This window comes from Tympanuchus pallidicinctus, unplaced genomic scaffold (assembly GCF_026119805.1).
Source record: "Tympanuchus pallidicinctus isolate F22 unplaced genomic scaffold, pur_lepc_1.0 scaffold1, whole genome shotgun sequence".
NCBI classification, from domain to species: Eukaryota; Metazoa; Chordata; class Aves; order Galliformes; family Phasianidae; genus Tympanuchus; species Tympanuchus pallidicinctus.
This window is the reverse complement of record NW_026294618.1, coordinates 108,547,510-108,566,412: the sequence shown is the minus strand read 5'-3', so window position 1 is coordinate 108,566,412 and position 18,903 is coordinate 108,547,510. Positions and strand designations below refer to the sequence as shown.

At 40.7% G+C, this 18,903-nt stretch overlaps 2 protein-coding genes across 4 annotated transcripts in view; both read right to left on the bottom strand.

The window, feature by feature from the left end:
* Nucleotides 1-2,665: 2,665 nt before the first annotated feature.
* LOC128084327 (activator of 90 kDa heat shock protein ATPase homolog 2-like) lies at nucleotides 2,666-11,200 on the bottom strand. Its single transcript, XM_052690265.1, has 9 exons — nucleotides 11,061-11,200; nucleotides 10,740-10,930; nucleotides 8,190-8,275; nucleotides 7,477-7,591; nucleotides 6,826-6,911; nucleotides 6,193-6,315; nucleotides 4,821-4,922; nucleotides 3,958-4,009; nucleotides 2,666-3,719 (listed from the first exon to the last, which is right to left on the bottom strand). Exons 1-9 carry the CDS (start codon nucleotides 11,138-11,140, stop codon nucleotides 3,544-3,546), a joined length of 1,011 nt encoding a protein of 336 aa, XP_052546225.1. The 5' UTR covers nucleotides 11,141-11,200; the 3' UTR covers nucleotides 2,666-3,543.
* A 264-nt stretch (nucleotides 11,201-11,464) lies between these two features.
* LOC128088666 (protocadherin Fat 4-like) overlaps nucleotides 11,465-18,903 on the bottom strand; it is a 45,133-nt gene continuing 37,694 nt past the window's right edge. For 2 of the 3 annotated variants that reach the window (XM_052699421.1, XM_052699423.1), the window contains 9 exons: nucleotides 18,490-18,624; nucleotides 17,668-17,804; nucleotides 16,819-17,007; nucleotides 15,736-15,830; nucleotides 14,357-14,512; nucleotides 13,372-13,569; nucleotides 12,656-12,763; nucleotides 12,084-12,285; nucleotides 11,465-11,720 (listed from right to left, as the gene is read on the bottom strand). In XM_052699421.1, coding sequence (XP_052555381.1) covers nucleotides 11,559-11,720; nucleotides 12,084-12,285; nucleotides 12,656-12,763; nucleotides 13,372-13,569; nucleotides 14,357-14,512; nucleotides 15,736-15,830; nucleotides 16,819-17,007; nucleotides 17,668-17,804; nucleotides 18,490-18,624 — 1,382 coding nt within the window. In that variant the 3' untranslated portion in view covers nucleotides 11,465-11,558. The remainder of the gene's footprint in view (nucleotides 11,721-12,083; nucleotides 12,286-12,655; nucleotides 12,764-13,371; nucleotides 13,570-14,356; nucleotides 14,513-15,735; nucleotides 15,831-16,818; nucleotides 17,008-17,667; nucleotides 17,805-18,489; nucleotides 18,625-18,903) is intronic. The other variant, XM_052699422.1, reaches the window with a different exon arrangement.

Here is an 18,903-nt window from a genome sequence, read left to right as displayed (position 1 = left end):
ATGTTATTGCTTCACTCTTTGGATTTATCATCAAAGATAACATAAAAACTTAAACAAGTGCAGAGTATGCTAAGCAATTTCTATAAATTTTAGGGTTCTTTTGTTTACTATGCATGAATCACAATTGAGAAAGATTTGTTGTTTACTTTTTTTCAGCAGCTAAGAACATGATGTGGTGGAAGAAACTAGTCGAACTTTTTTCATTTTGTCCATTTCTAACTTAACCTGTCTGAGGCTACTCCTTCCTTTTTCTCCTATTCCACTTGCTGTCTTCCTTTGACCTTCTATGCATGCTGCCTTGAGGCATGCTCTCTCGCTTTCTCAGAACCTTCTCTGCTTGCTCAAATGCAGGACTGACTTCACCATCTATTTTGTTCCATTTCCTCATGTTATTTCTAAGTAATATGCATTTCCTAGTTACCTTCTGGATTGTCAGTGATTCTGATTTTGACATCTAATTAAAATCCGTTTTCACATTGATCTTCCAGTAGCTTAGTTCATTTGGGTTTTTGTCTTCATAACACATCTGTATTTTTTCTTCTGTGCTCCTTAATTCTGTCTACCATTTAATGTAGTTCAGCATCATTTTCACGTCTGCAATTTTATTGTATGGTGCTTTTGTTTGTCTCTTCATCTCTTCGTCACTTTTAAAAAAAATGTTCTTTGGTCAAGCATTTCTGTCTCAAGGTTTATGCTCCATAACCCCTTCCATTAGCACTTTTATTCCTGCATTAGAAACCCTGCTGAGGGCTTTGCCATGTCATTTTTCAGTTGTGTAATTACATTTTTTGTTCTCTTTGGAAAAAAACTTTATTACCCCTTCTGATCAGCTTCTGTGTAGATTGTATAAATTTAGAGAAATCAACAGCTTCTACTTAAAACTTGTACATTAATGAATATCAGAACTGATCTGTCGAGTTTTCTACCACATATAGGAATTTGTGGATGGGTTAAGACGTTTGGGAAGACACCTCTCAGTTTAAAATCTGCAGTAGATAAAGAAGGCATTAGCTCCTCAGTAAGTAGTCTTATTAATTACTCTTACTAAAAATACACGTCTGATTTTTGTTAGACTTAAGCTTCTGGCTAGCAGGTCAGGGGCCTTTGGCTTCTTGTACATGACTAAATCATACTGTAATTGTCACTGAAGAGTTACAGTTCTGTCCTGTGACAATGGTTATGAGGTTCAGCAAAGCCAAGTGCAAGGTCTTGCACCTGGGTCACAACAATCCCTCACTACCCATACAAGCTGGGGGACGGAAAGACAACAGCATGGCCCTGCCAAAAAGAACTCGGAGAATGCTTTGCCCAGACCTGATAGCAGCCTTTCAGTATCTGAATGGGGCTGAAAGAAAGTAGGGACAGACTCTTAGGCAGGGTCTGTTGTGACAGGACAAGGGGAAATGGTTTCAACCTAAAACAGGGAAGATGTAGGTTGGGCAGGAGAAGTTTTTTTTTTTTACAATAAAGGAAGTGAGGCACAGATTGCCTAGATGTGGTGGATGCTCTCTGTGGAGATATTCAAGGTCAGGCTGGAATGGGGCTCTGAGCACCTGCTGGGAGCTGTAGATGTCCCAGTTCATTGCAGGGCAAATGGGCTGGATGACCTTCCAATTCAAATGATTCTGTGATTCCATGAAAACCTTTTATTTATTTATTTTTTTAATGTAAGGACAGTCAACCAGGTACTCTGGGGAGGAGAGAGGCAATCATTGCCCATTTCTAAGGAAGCTTAAACATATCATCAAACTGACAGCTACAGTTGTCAGCTGAGAGAACAAGGATTCTGAAAAGTGTTGAGTTCACTGCACATTTTACTAGAGGAAATGAGGGCTGGCTGGAGCCCTCCTTCTACATTGTTGGAACAGCAAACCTTTTCTGGGGTGTTTGTCCCATACCTAGAAATGAGCGGTGCAACGCTGGAGCACACGTCAGTCTTTTTCTTTAAACGCTGCTATTTGTTCAGATGATGCCTTGTTCCACTAGCAGTAGTAGCCAAGAAAATTCAGGCTAGCAAAACGTGCAAGTAGTGGTGAGCACTTGTGATTGTAAAACTGAAATTCTTTCTTTAGTCAGCAGGGAAAAGTCACGCTTTCCAGGAAAGCACTGGGTCTGTAAGATACGCTGCTTGGAAAGACCTATAATTATTATTTTTTCCCTCTAATAACTAAGACTTCTGTATCTAAGAGTAGTTGGCACATCCAAAATATAACAAAATCTCTGGCAACCATTTCTGTATTAAAAATGTGCTTTTGCTTGAATATCTAGGAATAAAAGAGTACCTAGACTTTAAGCATTTAGAAAAAGATAAACCCAGTCTGCTAAAACAGCATTTCTTGAGAGGTTGTTCTCTCTCTATGGACAGAAGGAAACAGAAGGAGTGTGACAGCTCGGTTAACAGAATTTGTACTTTTATCCTGTTGGTGTTAGGTGTCTGTGCTTGTTAAAACAGACCTCACAGAAGTGCAAAGGGGATATAACCAACTGCAAACTCGTAATGGAAAGCTGCTCCTGGAGGAGAAAAGCAACATCCCTTCTGCTTAGTCTTCTGCATTATTTAAGTTTGTTGATGAAATTGCTGTATGTTGTCATACTATAAGATAAAGTATATAGGACTTATCTGACAAACTAACCAGTTTGTATAGAAATTAGTTGAGAAAACAAATTTCATGCAAAAGTATTTTATTAATCAGCAGTGTTTTCCCCAGGCAACTCAGCTATTCTTGGTAAATTTGTTTCAAACTGCATACTTGACTCATTTGAGAGTTAAGTTATCCTTGCAAACCTCAATGTGGTTATAAGTAGGATACTGAAACAATTGTTCATCTTATCAAATTTTATCTAACACTTTTTTGCTTTATTTTGAGCTACAGAATTGTGAAGGGCCAGAAATCAAGAGAAAGATTTACAGAACTGCAAGAAAGCATTATTTTGGAAGAAATGAACAGTAATAAATTTCACAATAAGGTTAAGTAAGGCAGTAGGGTGCATGCAGAAGACTTAACAAGTGGTAAGCATTGTACCATCCAGAATAATGTAACATTTTTAATTATCTTTCCTTTCTACAGCATTAGAAATGGGCCTGCAGTTAAGCAAGTTTCAAAAACATACACAAGGAGGCTGTAACGTTCCCCACATTTCTTTATCATCCCTTTTATAATCTTCCAGTTGAACTCTCATGAACATCCCCTTTTCTAACATGACAGTTTTGCCACTTGATACACTGAATATTAAAGAATGGCAAAAGCTTTCTACTGATTAATGTAGCTTTCCTACCTCTGGTGGCACTACTATACTGTGTCTAAATCATAGTTTCTCTCTCAAGTGAAGCTGTACTAAGTGAACAAATGATTTTCCCAAGTAAAGCTGTTTCCATACATAGTCTAACTTACAGGCCACCTCACTCATTAAAAAAACATAAATAAAGCTTAAAATATACAGTATCATAGAAGTGGGTCTTTATTCTTGCCACAAATAATTTATTTTTTTTAATGTTAACAACGTATAAAAAAGTAATGCCCTAACTAAACTACAGTGCTGTTATCAGTCCATGTTGTCTCTGGATTGCTGTAGTAAATTATGTATCTCTTCAAAATACTGCTTCTTCCACCATTGTCTTGTACTATCTTCATTAGAAACAGGAACTCCTTTGCACTCTACCTGCAGTTCTGTTTCAGCAGCCATATCCTTGAAATTCAGGGCAACTGTTGCATAATGCTCTGAAGGAAGAAAAGGTGACATTTCAATAAAGTGTTTTTCAAAAGGTTAAATATACAGCAGCTAACTTGGTATCTACTCTTGCTTGCGGGTGCGGCCCGTTTTCATGGATGTCAACTTCAAAGAACATCCTGCTATTATCCAAAATAGCTTCCAGTCAGCAATACCAGTAACAGTCACACTGTTTTTCTTCTTCCAGGCAAAGTGCAGCCTCTATTAGAGGCCCTCAGAAAGACTCACCATCAGGCCAGTTTCTACACCTCCACTTCAAGACAAGTCTTTGACCTGGGACCTGTACAAAGATAAGAAGATTCCTCCCATTAACACATTCCTTTGCTTTCTGGATAATTCACATTCCGACTACTGAATGCTAACTCTCCCCCAAGAGTAAGGAGAAGAGGATTATCTTAACATACAAGTAGATAGAGCAACACAAACAACAGAGGATTGCTTTTAGGCTGAATGTTTTTAAATAAACTTTTCATTAAACGTTTAGCTTGCTACTATAACACTGTTTTGTTATTTCCATGGAAAAAAAGGTTATGCTGATCAGTTATTGATAAGAAATACTGACCTTATTGCAGACCTTATAATGAGAGCAAGTAATGTTTTCACACCGGTACTGTATGGTAGCTTAATCCACCCAGACTGCAGGGAGTAAGATACCAAGTCTAACCTCAGCAACTGTGTAAATGGCTTCCAGAAGTTTCAAGAAAAAAAGCTGAGCTCTGAACATCATTTTTTTCTTGAGTACCTCTTGTACCCAGCACTCAGCTGGGAGCAGTGACACATTTGTCTGGAATAGGAGTTTAAACTGCTTTACAGCTCCTCAATAAAAATGATGGTGCTCAAAGTTTTCTCTGCCAGTGAAGGTCATTAGTAATTGATGCCTGCTCTTTTGATGAGGAATCATAGAATTATTAAGGTTGGAGAAGGTCACTAAGATAATCTAGTCCCAATCACCAAAGAACATCACATAACAGCTGTCATTTTTGCTTTGTTGTAGAGGAATTGAATATGCATTGGAGAAGCACAAATGTCTGCTACTTTTAAGTCTGACACCAACACCCCATTTTTCAAGTGAAAAATAGAAGCTTTCTTACCAGTTCTGTGTATTCACCACTGATGCAACCATCAAACATTAGGAGTTTCCCTCCCTTCTCAGCTTCAATCACAGCAGGACACTTAGAAAACTTCTGCACCAACTAACAAGAAGAGAACACAGCACAAGTCAATTACCTACTATAGGGATAAATAACAGACCATACTATGAGACAAGGGAGCTTTGCTACAAACCTACAGAAAGATAAAATTTCTCGTTTGGTTTTTCTTCCTATTAAAATGTAATGACAAAAAGATCTAAGTTACTATTTAATTAATTTTTATATTTAATACATTCGCATCAAACTGTTAAAGCAGAAATGGTTCTGCTGCCCCCCAGCACACTTTCTGTTCCCTATCTCAAATACGTGACAACCAGGTCCTGTACCTTTGTTCACTGATAGGATGCCATCACACTAGCATGCAGTATCAGTAATTATCAACTCTTTTTGCAGTTTCTCCACTGAAATTCCTCAGAGACTTAAAAGGTGAGGCTTCCCAGCAAAACTTTAAGAAGGAATTATGACCACCAGAACTACAAATCCTATTCGAAGTTACAAGGAAAGTATAAGGTTCATTACTTTCTGGGTAGTCACATCTTCTCACTCCATTTAACGTACTTAAAGAAAATTATCTGTACCTGGTATTATGAACATTACACATCTGACTACTTGTACAGCTGCTCAGATAAAACAACATTTTGTTCTCTCTTCTTGAAAACCTTCAGGGTCCATAACACCACCACTTCCCTGGGCAGTCTGTACCAGTAAGTTACCATTCTTTTAGAGAAGAAATTTTCCCTAGCATCCAACCTGAATGTCCTCTAGGGCAACTTCTCTCACCTCTTATCATATTGCTATTAGTTGAGAAAAGAGGCCAAGCCCCAACTCACTACGGACTCCTTTCAGGTCGTTGTAGAGACTGACAGGGTCTTACCCAACCCTCCTCCAGGCTGAGCAACCCTTCCCCTCAGCTACTTCTCCCCAGAGTTCTTCACCAGAAGAATTCTGGTGGCTCATGGCTCCACTCCCCTTCTCCGGACACATTCTAGAGCCTCCGTGAAATTTCTTGAAGTCAGGGGGCCCAAACTGAACACGGTGTTTGAGGTACAGCTTCACCAGTGCCAGAACAGAGGGACAGTCACCTCCTGCTCCTGCTGTCAGCACGACCACTGATACAACAAGCCAGAATGCCACTGGCCTTCTTGGCCACCTGGGCAGTGCTGGCTCGTGCTCCGCTGACCAGAGAGCCTTTTCCTCCATAATTTGCCAGCCACTCTGTCCCCAGAATTATTATACTACAAGTCATTATCCACTTATATATACTACAAGTACATTATCCACTTATATTACCTCTAAAGTATTGCCTACTTACTTCCTTAGTTGTGAAGATGCTGTAAAGCTCATCTGCTGGAGAACTGAATATTTCTCTCATAAGTATCCTCACTGTTGGAATTTTTACACCCACTAAATCCAGCAAATGTGGTGAAGCAGACTCCTGTAAAGCAAGCACATTCACGTGAACGACAGCAAATTCAAACACTCATGAGCTGTCAAATAACAGGGGTTGCTGTTACCTATGCAACATTAGGTATACTGAGTTGTGAATATACAATGGATATACAACAATTATATAATCTACCTCCGTAGTCACTACATTAATGAAATAAATGAAATATCTCCAAGTCATTCATACCAAAGACATTTGTAACTCCAGATTGTGGGAAGCAGCTACCTTCACCTTACAGAAACCACGCGCTGCAGAACAAAACACCACGAGGTATGTGCTGGTGCCCTCTTCCACACCTGGCAGCTCCATGCCCAGGTTCTGTGATGGACCATTTCTGTACGCTAAGTCTTGATCACAGAAGTGGGCAGGCCAGTGCCACCCCAAAGACTGCCACTTTGGCAGGTGTCCACAGGAATACAGATCTGCTAGCACAGCAAAATTTGAGGGAACTACATTTATGGGAGAAGCAAATTCGTACAACACTTACAGACAGCATACCTGCGCAGTGTTCCCATTCAGTTTTCTCTCAGCAGCCAGTTCCTGACCAGCAGCTTTTGTAGGCAGAATCATTCCCAAGGTGAACTCTGCGGTAAACAAAAGCAGTGTTCAAAAATCGAGCTGCACAACAATAACCAGCCTGACTTTTCAATATGTGATAAAGATTTGCTGCCAAAACTTTGTAGGAATCACACAGAATAGGACATATAACTCCAGTCCAGTTTCCTTACCTTACTAGTATGTTTTTATCACACACGTAGCCAAACTGGAATTTCAACTGAAAATACAGGATTTTCATAGTCACCTGACCCAAAATTACCCAGTTTTGCCTATTCAGGTGTATACCATCCCCATGCACTTCTCAACAGCTTACTGCAGAAATGAAAAGCTGACAACAGAGCTTTGCTCTGCACTGCAGGTAATGCACTGATCTCTATGAGTTTGTATAACAAAATACAGGCTGGATCGCTACCAGAGCTTCTGGACATTGCCATGTTTGAGAGCAGTTAAAGACTACTAGGACTAGAATCTTTATACCAGCTGGTAACAATCAAAACAAATAAACCCAAGGATTCTCAGTACATTGCCGATCTATTCAAGAAAGAAGATATAAAAAAAAAAAACATTACCTGACATACTGCTTCAAATTACCTGTTTTAAGAGCTTTAAGGTAATCTCTCAGGGCCTCTCTGACTTTTGTGGTTCCTTCAGTTCTCATAAGCTCCTTCAGAATATCACCTTCTCCTTTCTTTTTGCTAACATTAATCTAGAAGTAGAAAATTGACAAGACCGAAGAGGCACCTAAACATTAGCCTTTTAGGTTCTGGCAACAAATGTTGGCTTTGTTTATTCAAAGGACAGCTGCAGTTTCAAGTTCATTATATTCTCAGTTTATCCTATCTTTGCTAAAAATAACTGTTTCGGGGTTTTCACTTAAATATAAGTATCTCTCCCTCCTCCCAGAGTAGCTTTCTGAAAGTATAACCAGAGGCACATGCTGCACAGCAGCAGGAATCTGCAGAAGTCACAGTGTCAATTACTGCACAACCAGCGAGGATGTTCCTTGAGTTCTTAGGTTGCTTTTTTTTTTGTTAAGACTACAACAACCGGAGCTTGTCTCAGATGCATGTCAAAAACTGGCAAACTAGCAAAGAAAACAAAGCACATTCCTAGCAGACAAAATCTGAGAACAAAGATAACGTATTATCCCAAGTACAAAAAATAAAAACACAAAGAGCAAAGTCAACCATCAAAGTGTAATTACTGCACTTAATCACAGCATAAATCAAAACGCGATGCCTATGCGTTAACGTTTTCTTTAAGAACGCTGAGCCTGCATAGCCATATCAGGATTTCACACCTACCTCTGTATCATCTACCTCATTTTCTTCTGACAGGTTAGGAATTTCAATAGATCCCTTATGTTTCTCACCAGACTCTTTCACAGTACCTGTATTAACACAACAAATTCTTAAATGCATTATTAAAAACTATTTCCCCCTTCAGAAGAGTTTTATACTTGGAACAGGTTCCTTGAAGCAAGATACCTAGAATCTAATTCAAAAGAACTAAAGAGCAACAAAAGGTCTCAAACGCGTCACAATCCTTTTTCACTAAACTATTCTCAGAACCTTATTTTCCTGTACAGATGCATGAGGTACATGCACACAGATAAGCCATCATAGAACGCTCATTTTACACTACTGTTCTGCCACCACTCCCATCTTCCATCATCTGCTGTTCTAACGCTCTTCGTTCTGCAAAGATGCGTCGGCTATCACAGAATGTGAAGCTAAAAAGGGAACAGCAGGAAAATGACCCTCTTCCTCCCTTCAATGTCTCTGCCCTTTATTTGGAAGCTCCCCAGAATGCTAGCTAGTTCTTCTGGAAGGCCTGGAAAGCTCCTACCAAATAGGCACATATGTGTACATCATGGAAAGTTACACTAGTGAAACAAAGAACACTTGCAGATATTTGAGCACATTCTCACTCTCAGTTGATTTACTGGGAGCTACCAACTCCATTACAGAAAACCTTGTCAGAACACAACGAGCTCTGCATCTCTCTGAGCCCAGGCACATCACTTACCTGCACGGCTCCATGACCGTGTCCTGTGGCACGAGTCCTGCGCCATGCTGCTTGACCTCAGACCTTACTGTGAAAGGACTTAACATTTTGTTTTCATTCCAATGAAGACTCTTTCCCTGTGCCTTGCAAAATCATTTAATATTTACATTTATTCACCATTAAGGTCATGTTAAAATCTCAGTGGAAAGCGGGTGAAAACATGCAGTTATGCTCCAAATCCTGTTATTTTCATATTGTTCAGTCTACGTGAAGAACCCTGCATTTAGCATGACTGAACAAGGAGAATTATCATAAAGGCCAACATCCTATTTATTTGGACTCTCTCAGCTATGTGGGAGCTAGCTAAATCCAGCTGAACACAACGCTCCCTCCACTGCACCCTGCAACAAGTGCCAGCCTTCAGGAGCCACCGTGCACAGCTGCAACCTGATGTGCTACGGGCCAGCATTGGAGAAGCACAAAGCAAGGATACCCAACCATTTCAGAGTGAGAAGAGCTAACAATGGTCGGTAGTGCACAGCAGGGCACAGCGCAAAGGCTTGATCTCCATCAGGATTTAATTCAGTGAAGCACAGCACAGTATACAAACCCTCCTCTGCCAAGACAACCAAGTCTACACAGCACAACATAAGCAGGGAGTCCTCTCCTTCTCAACGTCTTCCAGGAGAACACAGTTCAACTTCAAGTAATTAAGTATCAAGTAATCAAGTATCAAGTAATACACTCATTAGCTTAACAGTGTCACTGCTATGCTCCTGAACCCAATGCAGACATGTGCAGTCATCTCAGAGTCCACTTCATTGCTTTCTTCCACTTCCAGGATTAGCACAAGCAGAATGTGGTAAAGCAAATTTTGTTTCCAGCTACTGTCTTATTGTCAGACAAGGGCAAGCAGGTAGGAAGAATGTTTTTATGTGCGCAACATAAACCTGACTTCTATCCACTCCGCTGATTTTATCACCAACTTCAAGAAATTCTAAAATACGGATTCTCAACTAACACAGAGCAGAACAACAAATCTAGATTTAGGAAAACAAACACCTTTAAAAAGCTGCCTGTCCAACAGCTGGTTCCTGTGCTGCAGGGAAGCCCCAGCAGCTAAAGAGCTGGGCTAATCAGCCATGACACAGCTCTGCATTTTTATTATCGCTGTGACATTAGCAGAACGATTACCCTTATCAAAGCAAAACAGCAACACTCTGATAGCAGAGTCAGGAGTCAATGATTTGTTTCCCATCAAGCCACTATTTTAAAAAACTGACTGCGAAGGCATGTTTCTCATTAAGACTACTTTAAAAACTATGTTTTAAAAGCTTCCACCACCACGTAGAATAATCCATTGAAATCCTCACTGAAACGAAGGAAGGAAACAGCAGCCTTCCTGCCCAGCCCAGCGCCACCAGGCAGGGCAATTTCCAGGGCTATTTTCCCCGCTCCTGCTGCTCAGTGATCTGAATCGCTGACAGAAACACTCTTCCCAAACTGACCTTCACAAACTGACTGAAAGTTTCGGGATTTATGTTATTTTGCTCTGAGATACCCACGTTTAAATGAAAGCTGGAATCCCGTTACCTAGAAGACTTGAAAAAGGAACCGATGACAAAAACTACCGTTTAGCAATTGAATCTCTCCTCTCAGCGCTAACCAGGAGCTCCACCTAAAGGGGCAGCACGATGGCTATTAAAATAGAAAGAAAATCGGCCGCAGCTCTGAGAACTTCGTTCCTGTAGAGCTGAGGCCGCAAAGACCGCGCAGCGAGACAGACAGGGCACGGCGAGACAGACGGACAGGGCACAGCGAGACCCCGCAGCCCGAGCCGGCCGTACCTTTCCAGGAGAGCCGCAAGTTCCACTCGTAGAAGAAGATGAGCCGCCCCTTCCGGCTGCTGCAGGACGCCTCGCCCTCCACCTGCTTCAGCTCGCAGATCTCGCAGCGCCCGGCCTCGCCCTCCACCACCAGTCCCACCAGCACCTCCCGCAGCTTGCTCCGGGACCAGCTGGTCGCATCCCGCTCCGTCCTGTGCGGGCCAGCGGGACTGCTGAGCGCGGCCGCCTCCCAGCCCAGCCCAGCCCAGCCCAGCGCAGCCGCAGCCGCAGCCGCAGCCCCAGCCCAGCCCCCGCGCTGCCGCCACCCTCCGCTCTCCTCACCAGTGCCAGTTGTTGACGTTGGTGCCGTCCGCGCGCTCCTCTACGATCCAGCGCGGGTCCCCCTGCCCCCACTTGGCCATGGCGGCCCCGGCGGAAGGTGCGAGAAAGCCGCACCGCGCCGCCCCGCCCCGCCCGCCGTTCTCCCGCGCCCTTCCGCAGGAGGGCCGAGGCAGCCGCCCGCCCCGCAGCGCCCCGCCCGCAGCCCGGCTGGAGGCCCGCCCTTCCCGGCGCCGCGAGGAGGGTCGCGGCGTCCCCAGGTACAGTGGGGAAGGGGCGGCGCGGGCGGAGTCGGCGTTCGTGCCGTTGTATACGTGCTACGGGACATTCAGCGCACCGCTCCTGGGGCGGCGTCTGCACAGCCATCCTCGCACAGTTCGCCCGCGCCGCTCCCCAGATAGCGTACTCCAGGCACTGGCCCTCTGTAATCACAGTGCACGTTTAATTCCGTTTTGTCACAGTGTCATCGTGGTTTTCAATAGTTCTCTTCATCAAGCATAGTTATTGTGGAAAAACATCCTCCTCCTCCTCCTCATCTTTTTCAAGCTTGGCATCCAAAATAATTGCCACTTCTGAAAATGTTACTCCTTTTAGTTCCTTCTGAGGGGCATGCTTTATTGGATTGGATGCTAATGAGAGAGCTGACCCAAGATCTGAGTGGTCCTGTAAGAAAGGAATTCGCATCCATGACAAATGCTAAGCATTAAGCTGTATAACCTTGTATATTCTGCCTTTGAAGCTTGCAGAGAAATTATTGTCTCCAAGGCTGCAATTTTCAGGAGCAACAATACATGAGAAGCCTTTGCTGTATGCAAAGATGGAAGAGAATCACCCTTCTTTTCTGGATGACAAGGTCACTCCCAGGAATTGACAAACAGCCCAAAGATGTTCATTACTTCACGTAGTTTCTTTTTTCCCCACTGCTGGATTCAGCCACAGGTTCACAGGTTTTTGGATAACTATTTCAGGAAGAGGAGTAATACCAAATATCTTTCATTCTATACCTTTGATTGTAAAGCCAGTTACCTGTTTTGCTGTGATGTTAGTGGTGGTCTCAGCACCTACATTTCTAGGTTCAGTGACCCCTTCAAGCACTGCATTTTCTTCACCATCACTGTCAAAATCTAACTGTAGCATCCCAAGGAAACTCTGTTTTCCTTTGGCTTCAGGTATGTCTTCAACACCACCTTCCCTGGTGCCTTCCATGTTGTTAACTGCTTCCATTCCTCTAAAAGGGAGCAAAAAGAACTCATAACACCTTGATCTTTCAAAGAGCTACGTGACAAAATCTTATCTTGGCTGAAGCAGGGAACAATAGGTGTGCTGATTTCAAAAGTATTGGGATTTTAACAACATGGAGGCAAGAACAACCTTGCCTCCTGAAAGAGGAGCATAAGGCTAAGTGATTTGCTAAAAAGCAATGATTTTTGATTCAAGATTAAAGGGCTTTAGTCTCCTCAAAGGATAGATTTCATAACCTGTTAATGGAATACACTATCAAAGGACACAAGGAAAATGCTGAGTTACTGGAATTATCAAAATGGACATTTTTTGATTAGCTAATATTTATAAATTTGTGACATCAGCATTCTACTTACACATCATTCATGCCCTCCAGTTTCACTATGTTTTTCAAACTTTCATTTTTGTCAGTCTTAGATGGATTATCAACACCCTCCATCTCCATTTGCTTCTTTCCATGCCTTCTGAAAATGATAACTACATTAAAATATAATTCTTTTTGAAGATTGGCTTTACAATTGTTTTAAAAACAGAATGTGAAATACTGGTGTCATAATTTTAATACAATGAAAAATTACCATATCGTTCTGGGGATTAGTGTTGAGAACGGCCTACTGTTCTGTACAGCTGTTTGAATCTAAATTAATTGCAGCAATGTAAACATTCACTGTCTTCTTGAAGATGTATTCCTTCTCCTCACCTATATGGCCCTGCAGCAAACTTTCCCTGGATTTCAGAATACAAGGTAATGCAGATTGAGGAAATTCAACTCAACATGTGCACTACAGCTACTTTTCACCCCCTTCACAGCTATCCACATCTCTCCATTTTTAAAAGTATTTGTTTCAGATGTTTCTCCATAACAAACACAAAAGAAATCAAATTTAAGTTACACTTAAAGTGTCTAGTGCCTGCAGTAAAAAGCCTAACTGCTTTGATCTACAGCAAAACTTAGGTAACACTTGATCCAAATACAAGTAATTTATCAGATTGGCATTTTTAAAGCCAGCCTTTGAGGTAAACTTACCAGTTGTCTGTCTAAATTATATTGTTGAAGTAAAAACATTTGTACCTTTTCCTTTTAATAGAAAAAACAATGTAGATCAGGAAGGCTATGAGGATGCAGGCTAGCAGAACACTGAGAACAATGGTTGCAATGAGTTCAGGAGTTACTGAGAATGCAGGACCCTCTTCCACAGCAGTAGTGACAGGTGCTGAAAATATTTTCTCCAGCTCTATCTCAATGTTCTCCTGCTGCTCTCTGAGTTTTCTGAAGACAAAAAAAAAATAAAAATCAAAGTGTTTATGATTTATCAGGCCTTTGTTTTGGCTTGCAGACTGGTGAAGAAAATAACAATGCCACACGCTGCTCTACCTTTTCCAAAGGTTCAGACTTGTCATGTCTTTCTTTTGGGAAAAAATGCCTTTTTCTAGAAACCATCCCTGGTGTTGATGATCTGAAATGCTGCAGAGTTTGGAAATTTGAACTTGGAAGGGCAGAGTCCTCTATATAAACAGTTCGTAGATACCAACAGTGCTTTCCTTACAGAAAAGCGATCATCCATGCAGAGTGCTTCCTATGACCATGGGCCCCATTGTTCCTATTTGCCACAAACCAGTTCTCATGAAAGGTACTGAGTCTAGAAATTACTTGCTTTTAAATAGCCTTAGTAATATGTTTACATGAGTATATATTTATACCTCTGCAATGTATTATAAAATATACCTGAAATTCAAGTTTTTAATCAAAATTCTGTAATTCATAGCAACATCTATTTTAGTGATATTCTTTCTTCTCCCATTTTCTTCTAAGATGACTTTTAAACATATTTTGAACAATTAAAAAGACTTATTCATGTTTTCTACAAACTCTGGAAACTAATTTTGGATAAATAATGAAAGCTTTCTGCATTCTAAAATTTCAGTTTGAGCTTGCATGTAAATGTCAGATAAACTGTTATTTGATCTAAAACTGTCCCATCATGACAGAAATAATTTTAGGGAAAGAAAAAGCCTAGCTGCCTAGCTCTGACACGCGGAAGATTTACTGTACAGACCTTTTTACATCTTCTGCAGGTATTTCACCATTTGCATTATCAATTGCAATAATTTTTATGCAGGTTTCATTAATGGTGTTTCTTGCTGTCCTTTCGACATCATTGGAATAAACTTCAACAATGTATACATTCCATTCAAGTTTCTCCTCCAGGACCCTGCCATCATGTTAAGAAAACATTTTTTTATTAACAGGGAGATGAGAAATTCTTTTACGCTCCAAACTGGATGACAGAAAACTGGTATTCAGTGCAATATGTAGCAGCTAGTTAGCATTTTAACCTAAGTGCATCAAAATGCAGGATTATCATCAGCAAAGGAATTAAGCTATTTGCCCAATATCAGTGAGGAGCAGGGAAATAATGTCCAGTCCTTTTCTCTGACATGATGCATTTCGTTACTAAGAGCTATATAACCTTTGTACATAGCCCAAAAAATCTTAGATAGGTGCCATAAAACCATAATCGATCAATTAGAGTTAGCAAACCCTTATACCTAGACTTCATAACCAATATTGCATGATACATCATATATTTATCTAGTCCTGCTTTATCAAATCAACATATGGTTTATTTCATTCTTTTTGTTGTTGTTGTTGTTTTTCTTATAAATTCAGGCAGCACTTCTTACAGAGTACCATGAACAGTAAGGGAAGAAGGGAAATTTCATCTCCTAAACTTTATTTTCTCCCAACTCATTATTAAAGAGAGGATCACACTGGATCCAGACACTGGATCAGAACATTGGCCTGGTTAATCCACCATCTTAATATGCATCAGTACCAGCTGCTTCCAGGAATGAAGCAAGAGCAGCTCCAGGATCTCTTATTTAATTTTTAGCAACAATAAATCAGTGGCATGATAGCATAAAGGTAAAGCTTATTTTCTTCACTCTTCAAAGCCCCTAAAATTCTGTAAAACCAAAGCATTCTGTGTCTTCATTAATAATGGAAAAAGGCCAAAGTAAGTTTTTAACTGTACTGTGGCCATCCACATACTACTAATCTCCTAGTGATGTAGATGCTGAACCTTGAAAAGTACTGCTGTTGTCCCAGAAGGGGGATTTCTCATTTGTAGCAAAGGGTTTGTGGACTTGTGACTCTTGTCAAAGAATGAAAGATCTCTATATCTTCTATCCTATTTGTCTCCACATGTGCACATTGGGCCAACCAACCAGGAAAAATATTTCCCTAGGTAGCTGAAAATTACAGAAACATTATGGTAGAAAGGGATCTCTTGAAATCATCTAATCCAACGACACTGACATTTGTCAACTCAGGCCCAATTCTTACAGGTAAAAATGGTGCATCCTGCTGATAGATTCCTGAGAACTCCCCCAAATTATTCTGCATTACACCAGGTTTCACAGTTTGAAAATATACCTTTTTACTTCATCAATGTTTCTTTCAACAGCGTTGATCTTCTGATTAAGAACAAACACCACAATGTTGCTACTGGAGGTGACATAAATAGTTGCCTAAGAAATAAAAGAATTGCATGTAAGGCTTTCTGAAGCATGTGTATCTCTCTCCAAGACTGACTTAAAAACAAACAAACAAACAAACAAACACACACTGATGGTGATGCTAAGAATGAGAAATCAATTTCTTACGTCATTAATTTCAAGAGAAATCAGTCTTTAACACAGCATTCTAAGCAATTCAAAAGTTGAAGAATATATTAAATCGTAACTGAACCAGTACAGAGATCTACTGAGCTTGTCAGCAAGGTGTTGGGGAAAACAGCTTGCCAGATTTTCTTATCTTACATTCTATTTCCATATATGTGATTAAAAAAAAAAAAAAAATTCCAAAACTAAAGTATGGATAAACTGTGGAATTTCTCATTCATCCAGATTTCTCTGCACTATCTCCAGTTATACCTGTCAGTGATCTGCATTTATTATAAAAGAACCATTTAAAGGACAATTATCTAACTAGTTTCATATTTCAAGTCATTGCTGGAGTGTCTGTGTTTTGGACATGTATAAAAGATGCAGTGTAGCTGCTGTGTAGCCACATGGAGGTTCTTGCATTAATAAAGGGGATAGTCTAGGAAAAACTACTCCAAGGAGGAAGGAGAGGGGAAGTGGTACCAATTTGCAATGCCTGGTAGCAGCTCCAAAGTAGAGGTAAATCTTGATTTAGCCATAGCCTGAGCTAGTTAAGAGATTAATTTGGTCCATAAGCAGAACAATGTCCTCTAAAAGTCAACTTTCATGTCAAGATATTTCAATAAATTAAAAGAAAGAACAACCTCATAATTCTTGCCTGAACATACGTAATGAGTATTGGTATATACCCAATAGTCTTACTGTCTAGTACTAACTGTTTTTTGGGGCAGGTGTTTTTTGTTGTTGTTTTTGTTTGTTTGTTTGTTTGTTTTGTCATTACCAAACCTAGCCTTTATTTTATGGAGTTTTGACATAGAAAGTGGTTAGGACTGTAGATAGCATTCTCCCTTACATTGACTGTTGTGCGGGCTGTGAGTCCACCTTGGTCTGCAGCTTGGAGTTCCAGAAAAACTGATCCAGCTCTTCTTGCTAAAAAAACTGTATAAATCTGCCCTGTGTTTTCATTGACATCAAATTCTTCTTGATAATTCAATAAGCTGTATGTCAAAAGTCCATTGCCTCCTGCATCTGGATCTGTGGCCTGGTTTTATAAAATTGAAAAAAAAGCAAAGGCAGTTTTGAAGCAGTTTGTGACCTTTGGGCTGTGCTTACCCTTCGATCATAAAACTGCAGTTTCTCTTTGGAAGTTCAAGGATAGTCACATTTTTTCCCTTTGCACTAGCAAAGTGGGGCGCAAGTTATCAGAATCAAACCCAGTGTATAAGAAGAGAAAATACATTTCCCAGAGAGCCTAAGAAGGTGCTACAACTGCAAGAATAAAGAAAGCAGACTACAGGAACTGAGAAGCATGAAACTTAGACAGAAAGAGAAAATAATTTTTCCTTTTTGTAGCTCATTTCCCATTTGAGTTTGATAGATAACAAAGCAGTTAATAGCATCAGTGAGAGAATGGTAGCGTGTGCAGAGTGTAATCCTTTAAGCCCTATAGCTCTAGGCAGCAGCATGAGTCAGAACAGACTGCATCTCTCTTCTGAAAGAAACACTGGCAGGACAGGTATGGAGTAGTCCCCTAAACACCCCATTCTTCACCCGCATTATGGTCAAACTGGATGATGAGCAGAATTTGACTTTCGAAAGCAGAATTAACAGCTCCTTTAAATCTATTTGAACAAGTTGAAAAAAAAAATCAAATATTTGAAAAGTTTTGTGTCCTCCTGAAGAGCACAGAAAGATACTCTACCTGAACTGTAATAACCGGGTACTTGTATGGTACAGAGCTTGGTATCAGAGCAGAGTACATGCTATTCAAAAATTCTGGCTTTTCATTTACATCCTGCACTGCGATTGTCAGCATCACCACATTTTGAGCAAACAGTCCTGTTAAGCAAACACAGGTTATCTCTGGTATCACAGAATCACAGAAACACGAAGGTTGGAAAAGACCTACAAGATCATCCAGTCCAACCATCCACCTATCACCAGTAGTTCTCACTAAAAGACTGCACTGGGTAAGAGACCTAAAGCAAAAAGGCCGACCAAAAAGCTCTTTGTAGGGCTTTTTTGAAGCCAGCAATAGCACAGAAGCTGGCAGCTTCTGGTACTGCTCAGGCTTGTGTCTGCAACAACAGCAACATCAACAAAGCACAACTTTTAAAGAGGCTGGGCAAGGCTGTAGCTTTGCAGTGGTATTGATGCTGCACACGGGGAAGAGGGAAAAGTAAGGGAATGTAGAAGGGAAATGTGAAGAGGAGCTATTTTGCTTCTCCTGAGGCTGTGGTAAGAACAGGCAGTGAGAAGCCTGTTTCTCGATCAGCCTTCTCCACTTGGCTGTACCTGATTAACAATCCAATGCTCAGGTATTAAGTTCTTTTCTGAGGCTGCTGCTGCTACTGTGCAGAAGGCCTGCACAGCCTTGACATTCCACTTTTTGTCTTCCTTGCCAGACTTTTCAGATTAAGGAGAATCTCGATTCCCATCATTGGTTGCAAATATAGAAGACAAAAAAAAAGTCCTGTGTTCATTGCTCTTATTCAAGTTGAAAAGTCCTTTGAAGGAAAGTTACCTGAAGACTGGACTTGTGCAGCAGATGAGACATCTTCATTTGCTTCTACTAAAATCACATACTGAGAAACTTCCTCATAGTTCAAATTAATTGCTGTTTTCAGCTGACCACTCCTTGGATCCAATCTAAAATGACCTGAAAGTAAAAGCACGCACTTTTGTTGTTATATCACCTATAGTTCTCCTGCATCTATGGGCCCTCTGTTCTTAAAAATGTGAAATTTATCTCTACTCTGTCTGAACAGCAGAGGCACTATAGCTGAGGTCTTATCCCAGACACACACCTTTAGAAACTTGTAAAGGAGCAACTAACTAATTTTGGAAAACAAAATTGCAGTCTCTTGGTGCATGTGATTTCCAAGTTCCTATTCTTTGTGTGCACAAATGGAGTTACCTCACGGCTGCTAAATCTGAA

What these genes read in the sequence shown, in the direction of transcription:
- LOC128084327 (XM_052690265.1), bottom strand. Translation starts at nt 11,140, where the DNA reads ATGGCCAAGTGGGGGCAGGGGGACCCGCGCTGGATCGTAGAGGAGCGC. An exon ending in ATGAGGTAGATGATACAGAG is followed by an intron (nt 7,592 to 8,189) that starts GTAGGTGTGAAA and finishes TTCTACTTCTAG; the next exon opens with ATTAATGTTAGCAAAAAGAA. An exon ending in GCATCTTCACAACTAAGGAA is followed by an intron (nt 4,923 to 6,192) that starts GTAAGTAGGCAA and finishes TCTTCTTGTTAG; the next exon opens with TTGGTGCAGAAGTTTTCTAA.